Here is a 22796-nt window from a genome sequence, read left to right as displayed (position 1 = left end):
TAAAACAATTTGCATAGACCTGCATCATAGCCCTTGTTTCATTACTATGTAAATAACTACTTACACAGCTGTCACCCCTAGAAGACTGCAAGCTCCTTGAGGGAATGTCCCATTTATTTCTATATCCACCCACCCCCAGATTCCAGGACAGGATATGGCACGTGGCTTGTACTCAGAGACCAAATGAATGAATAAGCATGCGTTGATCAAATGAATGAATGAGCATGCGCTGATTGGGTGACCATCAATGTGTATACTATTTGGGTAGTATACATCTATACATCCTGGTTTTTCCAGGACAAGCCTGGTTTACACTAATATTCTAGGGAAAGAGAACCCCTTTCACTCTCAAGAGTGTCTCAATTTGAATAATAAATTGTATGCTCATTCTAAGTTTGAAGCACCATGTAATTACTCATGCACATTGCCCCTGCCTGCCCAGAATTAGGTCATCTCATTTTCCAGTTTCTCAATAACTTTTCAAATAACTCATTTTTTAATTCTTCAAAATTCAGAAGTATTAGTTATTCTCCCTACTCAAGTCCGGTATCTGTATCCCAAGAAAATAAAAATAAATACTGTGCTGCAAAATAAGAAACACAGGTTTCATTCCATTTTCTCACCAAATTCCTGTCTACACCAACCTCCCACATGAGTGAAGATGCTGGTCTTCCTTTTGGATGAGGCTGCCCATAGTTGAAGCAGATGCAGAATTGAGCCTGCTTGCCCAGGTTCTATTTACCAACCACACATCTACTGCCTGCAGTTACAACATTCATTGTCTTCTTGATAATTTAGAAGCCCTGACTCAATAATTACAGTAGAAACTAATGAATCTGCCTGTAAAAAAAAAAAAAAAAAAAAAAAAATCTCTTTTCCACATAATTCTACCCAGAGCTTGAAAAAAATACTTCTGAAAGATTAAAGCGAATCAGACTACCTCTTTTTTGAAAAAAATTAATGTGTTTGGTCTTTTACTCTACATACTCAAATTCTATTTGGACTGGAAGATGTCAACATGACCACTCATAGCAAAGGTAATCAAGAAATATTCCAAAAGTCAAAAAAGACATTTCTAATAAATTGTCAAATTAATTTTCCACACCAGTGTAAGCTGAATGAACTAAGAAAATACAGTTTTAAATCTACATATGAACAGACCTCAAAAGGTCTGAAACACATTTCCTTAATCAGATTACTTATGAAAAAGATTTACCTAATTTTTTCCAATGTTACAAACATAATTTCTGGACATGAAATTAGAGAAAAACCACAAAACAAATCCGAACTAAAAGGAATATTAACTATCATGTAGTTAATGATTTTGATTAATAAGGATAAATGCTCAAATATTTAACCTCTTAGCGTTTCTCTCATTATCTATTATTGTTTTTCATTAATCCTAGAATCACAGGGCAAAGAAACATACCATGATTTGCTTTGAAACATTTGCCCAAATCTGTTATGAATTTATTTCCAGGACAAAGTTCATGAAAGGCCAGCTCCTCAGGTAAAGTGGATTAAATGCCTTCTAAAGGGAAATAAAATTAAACCACTACCAAATGGAAGGTTTCTAAACTGTGTTTTCAGATGTGAAATCCGATTTGACAGACACCTTATAAACTGTGGTCAGTGCCCCATCTGATGGGAATTTCTGTGGTTTTGCTTTTACCTATACTAACGGGTTTATAATTTATGGTGACATATATATGTCTACAGTATGTTGGCCATGTATATACACAGATAAATATGCCAGTATCTCTTTCTTATATAAAATGATTGGGGAAAAAATCTTGTGATTTAGATGTATTTTTTAAAATCATTCAGTTTGCATTAAATATTTGACAGACTGATGCCTTGTGGGATGCGATTTGGAAGCTACACTCTCTCTGATCTTTACCAGATGTTTCACTGGTGGTGTTTCAGCCTCAAGAGACAAAGAGGATATTAATGTTAATTTTATTTATTTAATCATATCAGGCAGATTTGATAAAAGGGAAAATTCAATATTTTGGTAATTTACCAACTCTTCAGAAATATCCATAGTAGCAAAAATGTTTTGAAGATCATTTTACATTAAAAGCAGAAAGGCTGAATTGTAGTTGGAAGGGAGAACACTCTATTCTTACCTTTAAAAATGGGGACAGTGTGACAGATTTGTCAGTTCCACTTTTAATTCAGGAAGGCAAGGAGGTGGAGATGATATTCATTGCTCAACAGTCTCATCTCAACCTTTAACTGACCATCAGTTGCAGAGAAAGAGTACTCTGAATCTGAATGGACACTCACTCAGTTGAAAGCCTTCTGTCACTACCAGAGTTGCTCTATTATCTTATCTCTTGTCTTGAATTTTGTGCTCCCTTGAATTTTGTACCAAGGGAGCACAAAATTACCCTAATCATTGTCAGGACATTAATGATAATGAAGACGTACTTGCTACTGAACACTGCCTCCCTACACCTTAAGTGAAATGACAGGGTAGGTTTTCATCTATCTAGAGTTCTACGTCAGAACGTGGAAGCTTTTAGGGCACTGGTTCTCACCTTGACTGCATGTTAGAATCACCAGTTACATCACAGACTCTGGGGGTGGGACCCAGGTATGGGTACTTTATAAAGCTCTTCAGGTGATTTCAATGTCAGCCAAGTTGGAAAACCATCACCTTGGAGGTACTAAATGGGCAACAGAAAAACAACTTTCTAGTCTTGGAAAAATCACTTAATTTCCCTATGCTTTGTTCTCCTCATCTGAAAAAATAGTACATGTGTGGAAGGGAACTGGAATGTTATACTCATTGATTTTCTTTTATTCTTAGAAAAAATATATACTTACAGTTATGAAATATTTCAAACAGGTAGTAAAGCATAGAAAATAGTATGATACCCATGACACCTATATCACCACCACCAAGCTAAAAAAAAAGTAGTATTTTGCCATATTTGTTTCATTTCTCTCCATCTTTGGAAAAAAGATAAAGCAAAATCCCTACATCCTATATCTTCCTATTTCTTTTCTCCCTAGAATTATCCACTATCTTAAGATTACTGATTATCCTGCCCACATGATTTTACTGTTTAACCAACTAATTAAGTATCTACAACAACTATAAAATAGTTAGCATGTGTTTAAATGTACATAAATTGTATTATACTATATATATCATTTTGCATTTAATTTTTTCATTCAACATTGTTATCTATCCATGTTGTCTACCTATAGATATACTGATTTACATACAGTTCATTAATTTTAAATTCCCTTATACTATTTCTTTAGGGATAAAACATAGTTTATTGATTTACCTTATCTATGGACAGATAGGTTATTTATATTTTTTTAAATAACAAAGGTGCAATAAACACCTTTTTGCATGTCTCCTTGTCACCATATGCAAGAGTTGCTCTAGAGCAGACACTTAGATATGGTTTTGTTGAATATGCTCATCTTCGTGTTTGCTACATATTCCCAAATTTTTTCCAAAGTGGTCACATTAATTTACTTTTACTAGCAATGTTAAAGCAGTGCCTTCTCCATACCCTCCAATACTTGACATTATGAGAATTTATTAATTGTTGCCAATATGAGGGTAGTAGAGTGGTAACTAACAGTTATGCTTAGGTGATAATTTCCTGAGGTCTCTTCTAGTCATATAATTGTGGTCATCACATCAATGCCAAGTCTCATCAAAATAATAAAATAAAGGATGTGGAAAAAACATCCTTCTACATTTTACAATGAATTTACTTTTCCTCAAGAAATGTCTTACATGGCTAAAGCTGGCCCATGAACCCATAAATCAGGCCATAAAAGAGGAATGGGGACATGGCCCCAGCTCTGTATTTATTTTCTTGTATTCCATAATCCAATGTTACTTAAAAAGCAAATGGCCCAATATTCAAGCCAAAGCAAATACTCTGGATTTTGCCAGGCAAAATGCCTGTGGAGAAATGAGTCAATTCATACAAAATTCAAAGCTGTCTTTGGTCAGTGACATTTTCGTGAAAATCTGTGGGTGGGTAAAAGTTTTGCAAAATTCCTTTTTGCTATTGGATAAAACTCATCCAGGAAAAATAAGCAAAATTTAAGTGGCGACCCTCATTCCTCCTAATTCCCTTATTAACACTCCCTAACCTCCAGCACAACTGCTTTCTATTGTGCACCAAGGCAAGCCCTCAGTGTTTCTGATCCTGGCAAGAGAATTCTGTCCCTCTGCTCACTCTGCTCTGATCAGATAGGCTTTCTCATGAGAAGTACTGGCAGACAGAGCGTGCCTGATCTCATTTAGAACACACCTCCCTGGGAACGCTACCCAGGTGTTGCACATTCTTCAACTTAATGACAAAAAGATCTATGGCAAAAACATTCTCAGTATGCACTCTGTTAGAACGATGACTATGGCTACTGTTAGGGATGCTGAGTGTACATCTATAGTTCAGAGTTATACTTTATGTCGTCCTTTTAGGAACACAAAACAAGGATTTGGAAAAGAAAATAATTCTAAGGCTCCATTATTTACTCTGACTTGAGAATTTGAAATCTTATCTCAGAAAAAAATGTAACAGAATTCAGCAAAGTTATACCTGGGAATGCTCAAAAGTTTTGATAATTCTGAGATTCATCAATGTTGAGGCACCTGCAAATTGCTTTATTAGTAGACAGAAGTGAATGGACTCAGGAATTTTTAATATAATATTGCCATATCTCAGTTTCTGATTTCACTGAGGTCTGTCTGCCTGCTAAGGCCTTTATTTCTCAAGGTCTTTGCCATTGGCTGGGAATATCTCTGTAATCAAGGCCAAGACTAGGAAGAGAGCAGCTGGTTTGGCTTTCCACAGAAGCAATGAGAACGAGATCTACAGAAGGATGAAGTTGTTTGGGTGGGAAACAGAAAAGAAACCATTTTCTTCTTCCAGTAAGTTAACCAAATAATAAATTAACAATCCTCCCCCAGTTCTGCCACCTAGAATCCTGAGTGATCTGAATCCCAGAGTTCTGGGTAAGGCTGAGGAGTTACAGTCATAGATTCTGAGAATGCATTCTCCCATGCATGAAAGGAATTTGGCGTCAAGGGAGGACACCAGTGGTAGCCTCTTACTGTAAGCTGTCACTGAATAGCCCTTTCACACACCCTACTTTTACCATGACTTTCAGAAGCTCATTGTGCTGCCTGTAGTCATGGTCACTGAACACAATTGGGTCATCACATCTTTCTTAGGTCAATAAGCTAAGTGACTGAAAATGATGACTAACCCTAACTATGGTCCACAGAAAATTAACAGCAGTTAAACATACATAAAACAAAAGTGGACTGGGTCTTATAATTTAAATTGCTCCTAGCCTTTGCAGCATGTGACACAGCCACAAAAACCCAAAGATCACTTCATGTCTCCAAAAGAATGTGGTCATTTTACTTGGCAAGGATCTTGAGCTTTGAATCAACTACTATCAGCTTCCAAAGAAGTGGGAGATGAAACATTTCAGTTTTAACAGTTCTTTGCATCTGGATTCCAAAAGTGTATGGACTGGTTTTGCAAAAGGGAGAAAAATGCATCTCTTTCAGATGGACAACCACTTTAAGCCCATGTCTTCTCTCTGTGGACTACAATTTGAAAGGACTGCTGAACTTTGACAGCAACATTATTTGCTGCAGTTAGCTTTAACTGTATTAATCAAGCAGATGACGTGTAGCAACATTAAGTTTTCCAAAGACACAATGCTCATGATATGTATGTTTTATATGAAAATGTATGTCTTCCTGCTAAAAATATATAGTCCCAAGATGAGAACTGCAGCATTAGTCAGCCCCTAAGAAACCCTGTTTTGTACAAATACATTTGCACTATAATGTGTAATCTAATGCTTTATGATTCTAGATTTGATATGCTATTAAACCTAGCAATCAAAATTTTGCTAAGATTCCATATAGAAGTGGGGAGTAGGCAGACTAGGGGAGACAGAAATCGCTTCCCATTCCCACCCTGAATAATACCTATGGAGAGGTCTGCAAACATTCACTTCTCAGCTTATTCTTTCACTGAAGTATTTCTATTCTTAAGTCATAATACACTTTAGTGAAAGTCAACTTTATAAAGTTATATGCCTTTTCAAAATCTGAGAGTAGTAGGGAAATGAGGAAATCCTATTGCACAAAAATTAATTTTGCAATGCAAAAAATATTTTTTGGATAATTCAAACCATTATGTTTATTTCAGTAAAGCCAAATCCAACAAACTATTTTCAGCCAGGATTAGTCAGAACTAAAAGGTTGGACTGTTTTCCTTCAGAGACTGAATATCTTTCTTGCCTGCAATAGGCTGGTGTGTTCCAAACAGAGTAAAAAGAATTGCCTTCAATTGCTTGTCTCTTTCTTGCATTTTTAGTGCAGAACCTTACCGACAGAGTAAGGTTTTGCTGGCTGGAATGTAACGATTCCTTTCACTCATATAACCTGGCATTCTCACAACGTATCAGCTTTAGGTTTTCCTTAAGGAAAATCACAACATGGGGCATAATGTGATGACAAGAAATGCAATTTCATTCCTCAAGAAATTCTTAAAACTCTTTCAAAAATACCTAATGGATGGTGAAAAAGTGCTTCTAATACTTGTCTTACAACTATCATGTTTGTTTACTTTTACATGAATCAGACAACTTAGCTAATCTACAATCAACCATAAACATGGCTCAGATTCTTTATCATCAAGATAAATAAGTTCCTTTTCAACATGGTTTATATATTTTACACATTTAGTGACCTGTAGCATATTCAATATCCAAGGAATATCTACAATTCTCAGATTTTAACTCTCAAACAAATATTTCTGTCCATCTAAACTAATGTAAAACACATGCTCTTCTTTTTCAAGAGTTAAGTGAGCTGTCTGAGATTGTGCAAACCTGCCCTGGGATCCCAAGGGTGATGTCTTGCTTGTAAACCCTGAGGGTTTCTGTTAGGTGCAAAATGGTCATGCAATCATTTAAAAATCGTATTATTCAAAAACAGTAAATTTTACCAAGAAACAGAGATAGTTCTAGGATTGATGTTATGAAAGGTGGAGGCAGGGGGAAGGAGACACCATGCCCACTTCCTTCAAAGGCACAGTCCCCTCTGGGTTCCTTCTCATTATAGATTTCCACCAAATTCCTTCTCCTTAAAATTCAGTGAGATCCTGTAAGATTCTGCTCCTGTGGTATCCCTGAGTATTTTCATGCTGGCTATAAAGCATTAACTAGTCTTACAATCCTGGAGTTTGCAGTGTGCAGGCATGTGGGTGTATGCAGCAACATTTTTACTAGCCAAGTTGCTAAGTGTGAGTTCCTCTCCAAATATCAGAACCACCCCTTTAACCCCAATGCTCGCCTAGTTATTGGAGGGAAGGGGAAAATCACTGAATATTTACTTTGGAAAAGAGTTAAAAGTTTGGTGGTGGTGCGGTGTGTGTTCCTCTGCCTCCACTTTTCAGCAACTTCAAGTTGGTGCCTGGTAGGAATCAATTTTCCAAGATTTTGGACATGGTGGCAAATGAACCTCCCCTGATTATGTATATTTGCAGAAGAGAATCTAGAAGTAGAGAGATACTCCAGCCACTAATAATTAAAGAAATCTTCCCCTTCCTCAGGCTGTAGAGGAGTCAAATCTCATGGATACCTAGACTCCCTGCATCCAAAACTCCACAAAAGAAAATGTTCCCTGACTTGTGGTCACATTTGGAAAACCACATGCACCTTTAGTGAACTGCTTTGGGCCCTAGGAGACTCACCGAACACTTGTTGGGCTTCTCCCCGGAGTGGACTCTCATGTGGATCAGCAGTTTATAGCGGGCATTGAAAGGCTTGTACCTTCGGGGACAACCGGCCCAGAAGCACGTGAAGTCTTCCCCTTTGCGCTGGTCTATGTGAACCTTCTCTATGTGCCGCACTAGTTCCTCCTGCTGGTCATACAAGGCGCTGCAGTCGATCCAGCGACAGCAGTGCTTGCCCCCTACGTCATCCACCTCCCCGTCCTCCTCCAGGGTGGCCTGAGGCAAGGCCAGCGGCTGGGCGTGGTGGGCCAGCTCTGGGTGATGCAGATGTGGGTGGGCGTGGTAGGGGGGCGGGGGGCCTTGGGGGGGCGGTGGCAGAGGTGGCAGAGGTGGGGCCGGGGGCAGGTCCAGGGCACCGCCCGGAAAATCATCCAAACGCTCAGTCTTCAGCAGGCTGGCCGGCTGGCTGTCGGGGTCCGGCAGGCCGTGCTGCACCACCATGTTGTTGACCAGGCCGGGCTGGAGGCCGCCGTGCTCCAGCTGCTGCATGCGCTCGTACTCCGGTGCGCCGTCCTCGCCGTAGGCGGGGAGAGCCAGGCCGCCGCTGGCCACGCGCACACCCTTCTGGCTACTTGGCACCGAGCACGACTGGGGAATACAGCTGCCGCGCACCCCTAGGAAATGCCCATAGACTTCAGGTTGTGGGGACATGTTGGCGGGGGAAGCCCTTGACCCATTGATGTAGGCGACCAAGGACGTGGGTGAGGTGCGGATGATGGTATTGAAGTCTATCCCAATGCCATCGGATAGCGGGGACAAGGACAGCGCTCTCTTCTTGGAACGAGCTGAGTGGGACCTGGCCGAAGAGTGCCGGGTACTAGGGTATGGAGAGTGGCTGTTTTCCATCCCGAAAAGGTAGGATGGCAATGAATTAGAGACACTGTTGCTGGACATCGCTGTCCCAGGAGGAAGGCTAAGGAGGTCCCCTAGATCAATTCCATTCTGAGAGCCGTGGTTGGAGGAGAGCGAAGGAAGAGCCCTGTAGCCGTGAGACCATTCCTGTTTCACACTCAAGGCCGACTGACTTTCAGTCAGACTCAAAGTCGAGGACGCCAAAGATTCACGCGAAATAAGGGACCTGGAACAGCAACCAGAAAAGGGGGGGAAAAAAGACAAACATTTTAGCAGGATATGGATTGCTTAAGAGCTAAAAGAACATTGCATTGACAATTCCTTAAGCATTTCCCCTAACTACATTCTCGGCTAAACACACATTCTTTGGCTAAGATAAAACCCAAGGCTTTTAGTTCCAGGTAAATACAATTTTACCAAGAAGAACAATAAAGGCTAATGCTCACTGGAATAATAAAACAAAAGATCTATTGTTATAATAATCTTAATACTTTAATGATAATAAATAGTCCTTTCTTTATTTTTAAATATCTTTTTAATACAGAGGGAAATTAGATACCTAGGAATAATTATTGATGCTTATCATGGCAAACCAAATAAGCAAGCATTTATTAAGTACCTACTGTGTGCAGCACACTACAAATAGGAATTGCAGGGACTGCAAGTCTAAACAGAGCCTGAGTCTTTGAGTGTAATCTATTTGGTGAGGTAAAATATAAACCTACACCTGATCTGAAAAAAAAAAAAAAAAGTAAATCTTCCAAGTCAAAGGGTCATCCAGGGGACCAAATAATTTCACAAACTCATTTCACTGAAACTAAGGAATTTTAAATATTTCTTTAAAAGATAGCACTTCACACTATTAGTACTCAGTCACAACATCAAATTAACCTAGAAGTAAAAAAATACGTATATAATATATATATGTGTATGTGTGTGTGTATATATATATATATATATGTGTATATATATATATATACACATATATATATATGTATATAATACAGCTATAATATATAAGGGAGTGATAGCCAGAAATTGAGTCATATTTGGAATTATGCAAATACTCGGACCATGCAGCGTTTAATCACACCTGTTAATTTTGGATTTTCCATGAGCTCTTGTCCTCAGATTTAGAGCAGATTTGGACCAAGAGCAGATTCCATTTGTTTTTAGTACCTCACTCTTGCAAGAATTCCTCTCCTGTTCTTACCCTTTACAAAACATGCTTCACATGTCACGATATTTACCTGCATATCAAAATGCTTTGTAATACAGTCTGGCCACTTTAAAACTGATTTTGCTTTACTATGACACAATTACCTCAAAATTCATTGAAGAAAAAAGCTATGCCCCTTGGATGGAAAATTTGTCACAAAGAGGCTAGACATAATTCACTATGCTTTCCAACTCAGACATAGTGTATATCAGAAAAACCTGGCTTTTTTATATGTACTTGCACTGGCTTTCTAGAGAGATCTCTTTTCTAACAAAAAATTAATCAAGATAAAATATTATATAGAATGCCTATCTTCCCAGAATGAACCCATTTACTACTTCCAGCTGTTACACAGCAACCTGTTGCAAAGGAACTGAAGAAAAAATAGAAGCATTTTCATCCCATCTGTTCCTCTTACTTTTTTTCACAAAATGGAAGCCAAGAACACTGTTTCCTACAAGCATGAGATATTAGCAAGAAAACATCTCGGCTCCGAAATGCACAGTGTAAGGTGACAGATAACACCATTGTCGATGTGGTGTTTCCATCAAGTGAAGTAATGTTTACCAATGACAAACACAGCAGGAAATTACGTCCAGTTGCCCTTGACACAGATTTTTTTCTCTGTCCACATCCTTATATTTGGGCTGAAGTCCTTTTGCAAGCCCCAAAGTGGTTTCTGAACCATCTGTTTTTTAATTCCCGGTGGACACTTTCAATTATTTTCCCAGCACACCCACAGCATGTAGCTCTTCCTGAAGAGCTCAGCTGAAGGCTCCTGGTGATTGGATGTCAAGGGCCTTTTGGTCCTTTCCCCAGGGAGAGTCAGAAATTGCTTTCTGACCCAAGCCAAATTAGTAGTTATGTCATATATGAGGCAAAAACAACTGACTTTGCTTTACACCCTGAGATTGAGATGGTTTATAGAACAACTCAAATGCTGCATTCGCCTGGTCACTGTCCTACTGGAGTACTTCAGATTTTTAGGCAGTGAATAGCAGGCAGAAAGTATTTTACCCACCTGTATATACTTTGCATTTGAAATTATATTATTTGGTTTGAGGGCAGCCTATAGTGAGACATTTTCATTTGTTCCATTGTCAAGAGATGTTTCTTATTTTTCTCAAATTACACCGAAGTATGGCTCCATTTAAATCTGAGCATAACCCCATGCAGGCACATTCCTTAACTCCTTGAACATCTGTTTTCTAAGACAGTTATCATATATTTTTCAGAAAGCAAATTCTATATTCTATTCACTAAGGCAGTAACATGAATGGAAAAGTCTTTCTTCTAACTTGAACACCTAACAAGAACAAAACTTCCAACAATGGCCGTTGCCTAGTGGCTCACCTCCCTTCTGTGCAATTACCCAGATCTTTTAATATTTCAAAGTTCTGAACCATGAAACCTGCCCCAAAGATAGTAGCTCTCAGTAAAAGTCCTATTTCCAGAGAAATTATATACTGTCCATACTGAGCCTTAAACGTAGCTAGCTTCAGACATCTGTGGATGTTATCTTCCTCAATAAAATTCAAAGTCTTTCAATAGAAGGAATTACTTATCTCCTCCAGTACCTGCCAGAGTGTTAGATAAGTAAGTTTTCCAAAAAAATGTTGTTTAAGGTGAGTAAGCAATCAATCAAGATAATGATAACCATCATTTATAATACAAACTATTTCCCTATATACTATCTCATTTAATACAGCCTTTGAAGTAAATAAATTGGATTTTTAAATAACCTGTATTTTACAAAGAATAAAACAGAGGTTCTGTAAAATTCATCCCAATGACATCCCAGAAAAGACCAAAATTCTTATAGAAGGACAAATAAAGCAGCATTTGACAGGCAGCCACCTAGCTAGATCACATACATCCTCTGTTGTTTTCCCCACATCATACCCTACATGTGGTCCACGATGCTCTGCTTGATTAAAAGACCAAGTAAAAGAGGCTTAAAGTCACACAAGCTACAACTGGGACCCACATTTTCTGTTCTCTTTCAGCAACAATATGTTGAATGATTGTGAAAGATTCCAAAGAACTCTTGCATATAATCCCTGCTGTTACCCACACCAGGCCTATGGGGAAAAAAAGTGACAAAGATCTGTGGTTCTATCGCCATACTGAGAGAAATCTCAATGTCCATATGTTCACCTGACCCTAAGCATATTATTTCTTGTAACTGGTTAATTGGGAGCTATATGTGAAAGAAATACAACTCAAACAAAATAAAAGCAATGTGAAAAACTCAGAGACCATCAGAGAAATAGCTTAGTATGGCTGGTGAAGCAAGAGCTCAGAACTCTCATGGGGCCACAAGAGGTGTGATGACCAGGCTGAAATGCTTGGTTCAATGCCAAGCTCAAAAGAAATACTTACATATGATGTGGAATTCCTCAAAATGATACTCCAGAGAATGAATCTATATATACACATACATATATATACATACATACACGTCATGAAAAGGAGATGTACAACAAGAGTTACAGAACTGATCCAATAAAGATTACTTACAATACTGAAGTTAAAGGAAATAAATAAATGCCCAGTAATAAGAGGCTGATAAAAATTACAGTTTTATTTATACATTTTTGAATAAAAGGGAATCTTGGGCAGGAAGAAGTCATTATATGATGCTAAAGATTTTTTTACTACCAAAGATTATTACAAAAGAAAGGGTTTATATTAACTAAAAAAAGCAATTATAATATTGTGTAGATTACTATAGATCAATTTGATGGAAACCTATGCTTACAATGTATATGTCTGCAGAGAGCTAGAAGGGTGTATTTCAAAATTCTACCTATAGTTGCCTGTCAGTGGCAGGATTCAGGATGACTATCATTTACTGTCTTGATTTTTTTCCATGTTTTCTACAATGAGTAAGAATTACATAGATAACCAGAGGAAAAAAAAACAATAAATGTTACAGCTTTTTAGAGGGCTGCCATCACTCAGACTGAACAGTTCACACCCCTACCCAGCCTCCCACCCTATCCTCCCCATCTCCCTGGCCATAACCCCCAATAAATTAAACTCAAAGCTGATTCTCTCTCCATCTTCTCTTTATCTCTAGATAGCAAAATGCCTTCAAGTTGAACTGTTGCCTCCTAGCCTATCTCTCCTCTGATGGAACACACAAACCAATTTAAGCATCACAAATAATGCAATCTTTCTAAATTGATAAAAGTAAATTCAACACTTCACCAAGCCACTTCCCAACTCTTGTTTCTTTGCTCATCCTGCAAAAAATTATTTCCATAGAAGGACTCACAAAACACAGACAAAACTTATGTCAATTGCTATGATGTTGTCTTTTAAGGATAAAAAATTATGCTAAGGAATCAAATCTGCTAGAAAACTCTTGTGAAAATGACCCTTCTCTGGTGGACCCATGAAAGGAACTGCATTAGGTACATGGTTGGAGCAGCCTATGCCCTGCCTACCTGCAGTCTCTCCATTAATTATGACTCTCTGCCTTCAAGGCATGGGCTGGACTTGCCACAGACAGGAAGCTGAAGGCTTCCCAATGACACCTACTCCGCAAGTACAGTTAATTTTACATGCAATACTCAGCAAGTCTGAGGAGTCCCTCAAGGCATAATCATCAATGGGAAAATGACAGCAGCAGCTTCCTATCATAAAAAAAATCTCAGGTGAAAAACAAGTTTCCATCTCATGAGAAAATTGGCATAAAAAAAAAGATCCAGGAAACTGATTTCAGAGTGTCAAACAGCAGCTAGGAGTGCAGAGACACAAGAGGCGAAGGGGGATGGGAGGAAAAGAAGGAAAGGGAGGAAGGAGAGAAAGAAACAGGATCCCAGAACTACAAGGCATCTCAGTGGATTCCAGCCCCTCAAGAAGAGGAAGCAGAGATCCAGAGTCCAATTCCTTTGCAAAATCACAGAGCTGGGACTAAGGCAAAAACTTTGGATTGTATTTCTCCACGAAGACCACTCATAAAAGATGAAATAATTCATTTAAATACATTGCAGAGTATTTTAGTTTTATGTCCCCTGTAATATCAACCTTGAGAGATATAAAAATTTGTCTGAGGAGATGATTTCCCTATTCAATTATCTTCCATGGAGAGAGAGACATGGCATTTAAGGGACCTACCTATTCCAACACCTAATCAGACATTGTGTTGAAATGATATGTAACACAGACATGAAATATCTCTTCCCAGACACGTCATAAAGTCTTGAAATTCATGACTTCTATCTTTACTTTTTTGACTATCTCCCTAAACTTCAATTATTAAGCTGGCAGTAAGTACTTAAGATACTTTGGTAGATGGGTTAATGGATGCATGGATGGACAGACAAAACAGACTGTAAAGCAGCCTTAGCACACTGCAACATGTATACTAAAAAACAAACAGCTAAGGTAGATGTGTATGGGACATCTCATCTTTCTACACCATGATATGAGCTGCTTCACCAGGAATCAACAGATTAACACATGGTCTTTAGTCACTGAGTCCTAAAAATCTCAAAGCGGGCATTAATTTCACTCACAACATAAGACAGCAGGTATTATACCATTCTTCCCAATTAAGATGATATCATGGCACACACAGTTTTTATACACATTCCCCTACACAGCTCAAAATGAAAGAGCTGCTTGAGTGAGCATGTGTGGGGAGAGTGTGTGTACGCGTGTTGTATGGGCATGTGTTCAGAAGGGAAAGAGAAAACACTCACAGGTGTGATTATACCACAAGAAGGGGGGAAAAAAAAAGTAACTTGAGACCTGGTATCTGAAGGAGGTATATTCAGGTTGGCTGCATTCATTGCCCTCTGTAAGCTAGGACTGATCTGGTTGCATGCTGTAGAGACCTGGCTTGCTGGAGGTGAAATGGGTCCCAGTCGCTGAACCATCATGGGACTGCTGGTGACCACTAGATTGTTGCAGCTGCCTTTTCCAATGGACTTGCACTGAGGCCCAAAGCCAAGAGCCCCTAAAAACAAATGAATCAGGTTAGCTTTCATGTCCCTTACATCAGAAATCAGTAAACACACACATGTGCACACTTATATCAGGACTCATCTTTTAGAGACAGTCCTTAGATTATCTTTTTTGTTTTAAGAATTAGTGATACCAAAAAGCTTTCTCTAATTCCAAGAAAAAACCCATAATGCTACAATAGATACCCTTCTATAATCATCTATAATCACCACTCATATAAAATACACTTACATTTTGCTCCTTTTATATAGAAGTGTCCAGTTGTATTAAGAATCATAATTTATCATCTCCTTACTTAAAGGGTTAAGGTGGTGAGAAGATGGGATTACTTATATCAAACCATATTTTTTTCTAGAATAGCTAATATCTTGAATCACCCAGCAAAGAAAGTTGACACTGCTGAAAAAACTTGTTTAACTGGTTCACTTCATTTCAATTCTGGCCTTCCAAAAAGACTCTTTAAAAGGATAGAGTTTGGCTGCGTCTCTCCAAACTTGATTTTTCCTCTTCATCCTAATACATTGTCATTGGACAGACACCCAATTTAAAAAAAAAAATCAGGGTGAGAGAGCCATAAACAAAACACTCACTCTAAAAGTAGCATGGTAGCCAAATTTGACATAGATTTTTCATTTCATTAGCAACAATCTTGGAATGTAGTAAAATCTGGTACATACCCAAAGGGGAAATTAAAAAAAAAGAAACCCACAAGAATCTGTGCCGTTACGGAAAAGTGAAAAGCAAAGAGGAGAAAGGTAAACATGCCATGAATCATTTATAAAAAAAAAATAATAGTGGTTAAATTATTCTAGACATTCTTTTTACACAGATATACTTTTTCAAACATTTTTTGCAAACTACCTGGTCAAGTCTCAGTGACTGTACACTCTGTTTCCATTTCAAACAAATGAAAATAAACATGATCTCAGGGCTTTGGGATTTTTTTTTCAAATTAGGCTCTAAAATTTTCTCACCAAATTCCTCATCTTTCTCATTGATATATTTGGGATCAAAGTAGTAGAAAACATCACAGTAACTTTCCTTAGCCCTAGGGGGCATACTTTTTTGTTCTGTGTTTCCAAAAATTAAATTAATAGCCAAAAAATTACTTTTTCATCTTCTGTAACATTCGCTTCCAAGAGTCCACAAAACTAAGGATAAACAAGATCTTGGAGTAACCACCAATGCTCTCATCAGTGAAACCACATCTCAAAAGCTCTAGGAGAGTCACAGGAAGCCTTCTCTAGTCTGGCCCTCTGGGAAAGTAAAATCCCAGTGGTAACTGATTTCCTCAAGGTCACACGAGGATTTATTGACTGAGCTGAAACGGAGTCTACGAGAGTGTATTTTTCATGGCACCTGTGTGCTTAAGTTTAGGTGATTGTTGCTTAGTTTCTTCCTTGGATACTTTCTAAGATCATTAGGTCCAACAGAAATTTCTCCTGATTTTTTTTCCAGATACACAAACCAGAATGTTCCCTCTACCTCTCCCACTGCAGTTTATAACTGATGCATCTTCTTGTGCCTTGAAAGATCAATTATAGATAGTCTCTCTGTTTTTACAACTCATATAACACTGTACCATCAAGGCTTCATCTTAGCACTAAGAGTAGTGGGTACTTTTTTGGGCAGTGATCATAAACTTAGTATCTTTGTAAATTCTAACAAGCTACATGTGATTTGCTTTTCAAACCCCCTTTTCACCTTGGAGAGAAGACTAGTGCAGTATATAAGACACTCGAATTCTCTCCCCAGGTTCCATCCCTACTAGCCACTGCTATTAAAAGCAACATCTGATGTCAGGTATTTTGTCAAATTCAATGTCATGTATTCATCCAAGGAACTCTTTCATTTCATGCCTGTTTCCTTCACAATAAAAAAGTTTTAATATCTACCTCTAAAACAAGGATACGCTAGCAGCTGGAACAGCACACCCAAAAACACTACTTGGTGTAAAAGCATATTAATACATTATTTCATCAAATCTTAGATGTCATATATTATAAGGCATATTATTTTATATGCCAGTAAGAGCATACGCTGTCAATTAAGCTAGTGCTTGGTGTTGATAATTTCAGAGATATTCTGATGTGAAAATAATGCATACCTTAGAATAAATAAATACCAGAATGATTGCTGAAAAATAATTTTAATCCTTTTCTTGTTCATGCTTTTCTCTCTGCTTGGCACACTCTTACCCTAACTTGTCTACCTAATGAGCCCTTCTCTCTATCTTCAAGGTCTTGATTCAAAGGTCTTCTCTATGACTCCCCCTCCCCTGCTGCCAGGTGGGCAAATTTGACCAATTCTTTTTTTCATTCCCCCACAGTTTCTCATCACACATTGCTTCAACACCTTCAAGTAACTGAAATGTTTACATGCCTGTCATCCTATTATACTTTATTGCTTTTTAAAGATAAAGCCCTTGATTGAAATATTGCTGCTTCCTCGGCACCTAGCCCAGGGCCTGTACAGTACACCATAAAGTCTGTCAATGAAGCTAAGAATGAGTGAATAACTGATAAAAAAAGACAGCTATACACAATATGAAATAGTGACACATTATTTCCACTGAAGCCCTCCTGGTCTTCTTTTCCAAAACAGTGCTATTTTTCATAAACAGACTCCAACTAAGTCAATCCTTTGATGTTTCTCCACACTACTTCTAACTAGGTCTGAACAGAAGATGAAGCTAATGGGAGCAATAATTATAAACTCATCTCCCTTGGCTAGAATTTTACATCGGTCAAGGCTGCCCTCATAACACTATACCCTGGATTCTCATGTTCACAGTACTTTCTCGCTCTATAATAAAGAAATGTTAATTCTTCCCTCCTCAGTGTCTCTATCATTTTTACTACAATACCTCCTACTCCCAAATTCATGAGTCAACACGAGACTCATCTAACCACAGAAAAGTGACAGCTTCTGACAGGTATCATAAACGGTGTCCCTGAAGCACAACACTGAATGGTAAATTTCTTGGGAACACAAAATGTTTGTGGTGCAGCTGTGAGAATGTTATGGAAAATGGCATCATCAGTCTCACAAGTGAAGGCAAATAACAATTTGACCAAGAACCACTGTGCTCAATGCAACCATCTAACTCCATTTTTTTTTCATAATGCCAGACAGAATGAACACCTCCAGACTGCTCAGAATCGTGCAGTACATTGTGGTATGGAGACAGCCTGTCTGAGCTCCCCCAAACCGAGTTGGCTGAGTAACTTAGGCAAATTACTTAAACATTTCTGTGCCTTATCTCTGTCAGTGTCTTCTCATCTGTAAAATGGGAATACAGATAGCACCACCTCATATGGTTGTTGTGTGTCTAGTATTAATCACACATGGAAAGAATGCCACATATTGCCTAGCACAGAGTAAGCACTCAATGGATATTAGCTGCAATTTTTGTTATTATTATCATTGTTCACGCATGTCACTTTTTTTTTTTTGCTACATTCTCTTTCTTGAAGTAAGAAGAAAACAGTTCTTTATAATTCTTTGCACAAAACAAGATACAAGTAAATGATACTATTTAATTCTCTACCCGTTTCTAATGTTCTTTCTGCTTTGAGCCTGGAGCCAATTTTTTTAAAACCAGGTGTCATCACAGAAGAAAAGTTTTCAGTTGGCCAAGTTTGAATGTTCCTTGGCTTGTCATTCCCTGAAAACAAACCATACAACTTTTCTGACTACCAGATGTGCCAACTACTTATGTGCTGGTTTTCATTTTGAAATACCGCTTATTTTTAGAGACTGCACAATGTTTTTAAAAAATGTGTTTACTTCTCAAATAAGGATTCAAGTGGATGGCATTCTGAGTACCAAATACATTCTAGCCAAAATCCCTGCATGCTGGTGGGGAGTGCAGACATCTTGCATTTTCTGAACCAAGAGGTCATCTTAGCAGAAGCATGCTTTTAATTAACATCTTCATTAGTTAAAAGAGTTCTCTTGAAGTCAAATAGTTGATTATGTTGCAATTATCCCTGCTGAGGCTGCATCTTTCAGAACAATTATGTTTATCCACTGGTTCCTCTAAAAATGACAGAGATATGGGGAGGGGGGACAGAAATGGCATACATATAGGAGGGGTGTAGGGAGAAGTAATCAAAGTGGTTTCTGGTTATTACTGTTCATTCAGCCGTCACTAATCAAATGCCATCCATGAGCCAGGCAGTCCCTGGAGACAATGGTGAGCAAGATAGAGAGTCCTATTCCCCCACAGCCCACGATCTGTCCATGAAGACAAATACCAAAGCAACAATTCTACAAAAGAGATCCCTGCTCCTAGGTTGGGTCATATGAAATGTCTTTCTTTACAGGTCAAACATGATCAAATAAGAGCAATTTCTGTACGGTTCAATCTAATACATATGCAGGGTATTTTGAAAACAGAAATCATACATATCAGGATTTGAATCCTGCTCCTCCACCCACTGGCTGTGTGACACTGAACAAAGTCCTTGAAAGTCTCTGTTCCTCAGTGTCCTGTCTCTAAAATGAGGACAGTAATAGTACCTAACCCATAGGCCTGTTATGAGGTTAGTATATATTATTATATGCTTTACTATCTCTAAGGATCAGGGTTTTCTCCCCAATCTTTCACTTAAAACATTTCAAATCTGCAGAATAACTGTAAGACTAGTACTTGAAATCTCTTTATCTAATTTATCAAGTGATAGATTTTATCTGTTTATCTATTTAGTCATCCAGCCCTCTCTATACAAGCTTATTATTGTTTTTATTATCATTAATTTGCTGAACTATTTAAGAATAAGCCATAGATTTTATGCCCTTCACCCCTAAATATATAACCATAACACAATCATCAAATTCAAGACATTTAGCAATTAAATGATACAGCACTAGTATGCAGTGTACCATTTATATTCGAATATTACTAATTATCCCAATAATACCCTTTAGAGCAATTGTTTTCCACTCCAGGATCATGCATTTCAAGGAAAAGTTTTCATATGCATGCCGAGGTGGGTATTCAAGAATGGGATAGTAAATCAGTGGACATCAGGGACACTGAAGGTTGACGGAAAAGTAGAAAATCAGAGAATGTAAAAAAATAAGAGGTAAAAGCACACAGCACAATAGTTAAGAGCATGAATTTGCACCCTAGGTCACCACTGAATGGCCATGTGACCTTGGGCAACTTAAGCTCTGTGTGCCTCAGTGGCCTAATCTCTAAAATGGGGTTAATACTAGTACTTAACCTCACTGAGTTGTTCTAAGGATTAAAAGAACTAATATATGTAATATATGTAGGGCCTGGCACTTAACAAATGCATTAAAAGTGTTAGTTATATTTTATTAAATAACTCATCTCTGGTACCTTTCTGATATTCTTTCCAGCACCTTTTCTCCTGAATGACAAAGGACTGCATGCTGATACCTCCCTGTCCAAGACCTTCCTCTCGACACACAGTAGGCTTATCCTCCCTGCAGTGGACTCCCAGTTTTCAGCCTTCCTTCACTCCCATCTTATTTTACTCTTAGACTCTCCCCAGCTTTCATTCATATTCTTCCCTAGAACTAGAAATAAGAAATTCTTACATACTAAACGTATTAGGTTTGCTAGGTATTGTTTTGTCAAATTTGTAATGTTTCACTGCTGAGATACAGGGGTGACAACTTCATGAATATATGTGAGTGTGCAGTGTGTTCACTTGAAATACAGTAAGACAAAGGTGAATGGCTAAGAACAAAAAGGATGAAAATAGGAATGACATAACTGGTTTCTATATTTAGGGGCAAAGCATGTAAGTTTAGGATATGTTACAAAAGCTCAAAACTGCACAAAAACTATGAGAGGTAAGGAATACTAAGTAGAGCATCCTGACTCCATGGAGCTTACAGCTCTGTAGAGATAAGACATACTCACCCAGGAACAATCAGATAATGATACTGAACTGTACAGAATAAAGCACAAGACTGGGTAATAGAGTTTAGAAAAGGGGGCAATCTCTATGTACCAGATAATTCATTGAAGAAGAACAACTTTAACCAAAAAGGCATTTCCCAAAGATCTTCAGAAAGTCCAAAGGTGTTCAATTATAACAAATAAGGCAGGGTCATGGAGAGATACATAAGCAAATAGCTTTGGGAAACCCTAAATATAATGAAGTTAAACATATCTCTTTACTACAGGTCTTCTCAGAGCCTTTAAAAATGCAAATGCACGTAATAAATTTCCCAGAGGAGCAAATAATGTGCAAAATATATTTGTTTAGGGTGCCTTTTTTCCCTATGGACTCATCCAAGATGGCATACTAAGGAACACTCTTTAGAAAACAAGCTGAAACATGAAGGAAGAATGAATACGTGAATGAGAAGGAGATAGGACGGTGTAGACATGGAAACAGAAGAGAGGAGACATGGTATGTGGTGGGGGAAATGAAGAGAAGACAGAGCCGCCTGCAAGAGGGGGCTCTGACTAGAAAAAAAGAAGACAATCTTTGGGGACTTGGCTAGTTAGCCTGCTGGACTTGATTTAACAACAGGACATTATACATCCACCAATGGCTCCAAACCTGGCTGCACATTAGTCACCAGGAAAGCTTTTCAAAAATACAGATTCATAGGCTTCACCTCAAACCAACTAAGCCCGATGACAGTGGAACAACTGACCTGCTGACATACATCTGGGACCCTGTGCTGAAGACAGTGGTGTAATCCACTAGAAGCCAAGTTCATCCAAGATTAATCTGGCGGAGATAGGGAGAAAGGCTGGAGGAGTAAATGAACTAGAAGCTGAATGAACAATAAGGAGAAGCCCACATGATAGTAAATGACAGCATAAGAAGGCAAGGGTTATGGAAACGTTAGAGTAAGACTGCAGATTATATAATTAGTTGATATAGATTTAGCAGATCAAATTTTATAAGGAGGAGGAGGTCATATAAAGGCTATTTTTGTAACTTTAATCTGAAATCAATTACTCTGTCCCAGACAATAAGAAGATTAAATCTGAATCCAGATTAATGAAGATTCCCACGAATAGTGCTATCTCCCACCACTTTGTCCCCAGGAGTTCAACTTGAATCTACCAAGTTTATCCCACAAAGAATATAACTTTCACACCAACACTCTTCTAATCTTAGTCAGTATTCAGGAATGTTGGCCACAAAATATGGAATCACCAGCATTACTCATTTCACTTTATCCCTGCATTAAATGGAATCGTATTTTTATTCTGAGAGGTTAAAAAATATCATATTCCTTTCTGCACCACTCAGTGCCCTGGATTCCTGGACAAGAAGGCTCAATTTTGCTCCCCACCACTAGGCACTCCTGATAAGATGTTATTAAGAACACACAGCTCCGAACCACCTCATAAAGATGTAAAGATATATTAAACAGCATTCTCGAAGTTTATATTCTAAAGTCCCATCACTCAGCTATTGTACATCAATTATCAACTAATTAGTAGAGAGCACTTATGCTGACCTTTCTGTTCTCTCTTGTAATGATTTGCCAAGTTAACTGAAAGCTGCTTTGCTCCACAGAGACTCTTAGTATAGCAAGAGTGTTAAATAAAGTTCACCAACAATTAGCCTAGAAAACCAAAGAGGAAATGTAAGTACATTTTACTGCTTTTCCCTCAGCGCATTTTTTAATAATCCCATGGGAAGAGGACAGATATATCTGTTAAATAAGCAAAGCATTAGTCTGAAAAACTGAAATATCAGTACTAGCATAGTTTATTAATTTAACACTCACTGACCAGGTCATTTGTTGTGCCCCTGTATACCCTGGGGAGTGTAGACACTTAGATGAGTTAAACAATTCTTGCTTACTATCTAGTTTAATAGGTTTACATCACAGTTTATCCATGGGATTAATCTGTGAAAATATATGATTTCAAGGTGAAACTATACTAACTCTATAAAGAAGTGACTTCCATAAATATAAGAAAGGATGAGAGGAAG

The 22796-nt window shown here is 38.1% G+C and overlaps 1 protein-coding gene across 6 annotated transcripts in view; it reads right to left on the bottom strand.

Annotated features, from left to right (window-relative positions):
• The window catches only part of GLIS3 (GLIS family zinc finger 3), a 498554-nt gene that overhangs the window by 278117 nt on the left and 197641 nt on the right, over positions 1–22796 (bottom strand). For all 6 annotated transcript variants that reach the window (XR_012506358.1, XM_074361627.1, XM_074361629.1 and 3 more), the window contains 2 exons: positions 14635–14842; positions 7761–8880 (listed from right to left, as the gene is read on the bottom strand). Coding sequence is in view for 5 of the 6 variants with exons in the window: in XM_074361627.1 (XP_074217728.1) it covers positions 7761–8880; positions 14635–14842 (1328 nt within the window). In the remaining variant the exon portion in view is untranslated. The remainder of the gene's footprint in view (positions 1–7760; positions 8881–14634; positions 14843–22796) is intronic.

This window comes from Camelus bactrianus, chromosome 4, assembly GCF_048773025.1.
Source record: "Camelus bactrianus isolate YW-2024 breed Bactrian camel chromosome 4, ASM4877302v1, whole genome shotgun sequence".
Lineage (NCBI taxonomy): Eukaryota > Metazoa > Chordata > Mammalia > Artiodactyla > Camelidae > Camelus > Camelus bactrianus.
The sequence above is the reverse complement of the archived record's forward strand: the minus strand, read 5'-3'. Positions and strand labels throughout refer to the sequence as shown.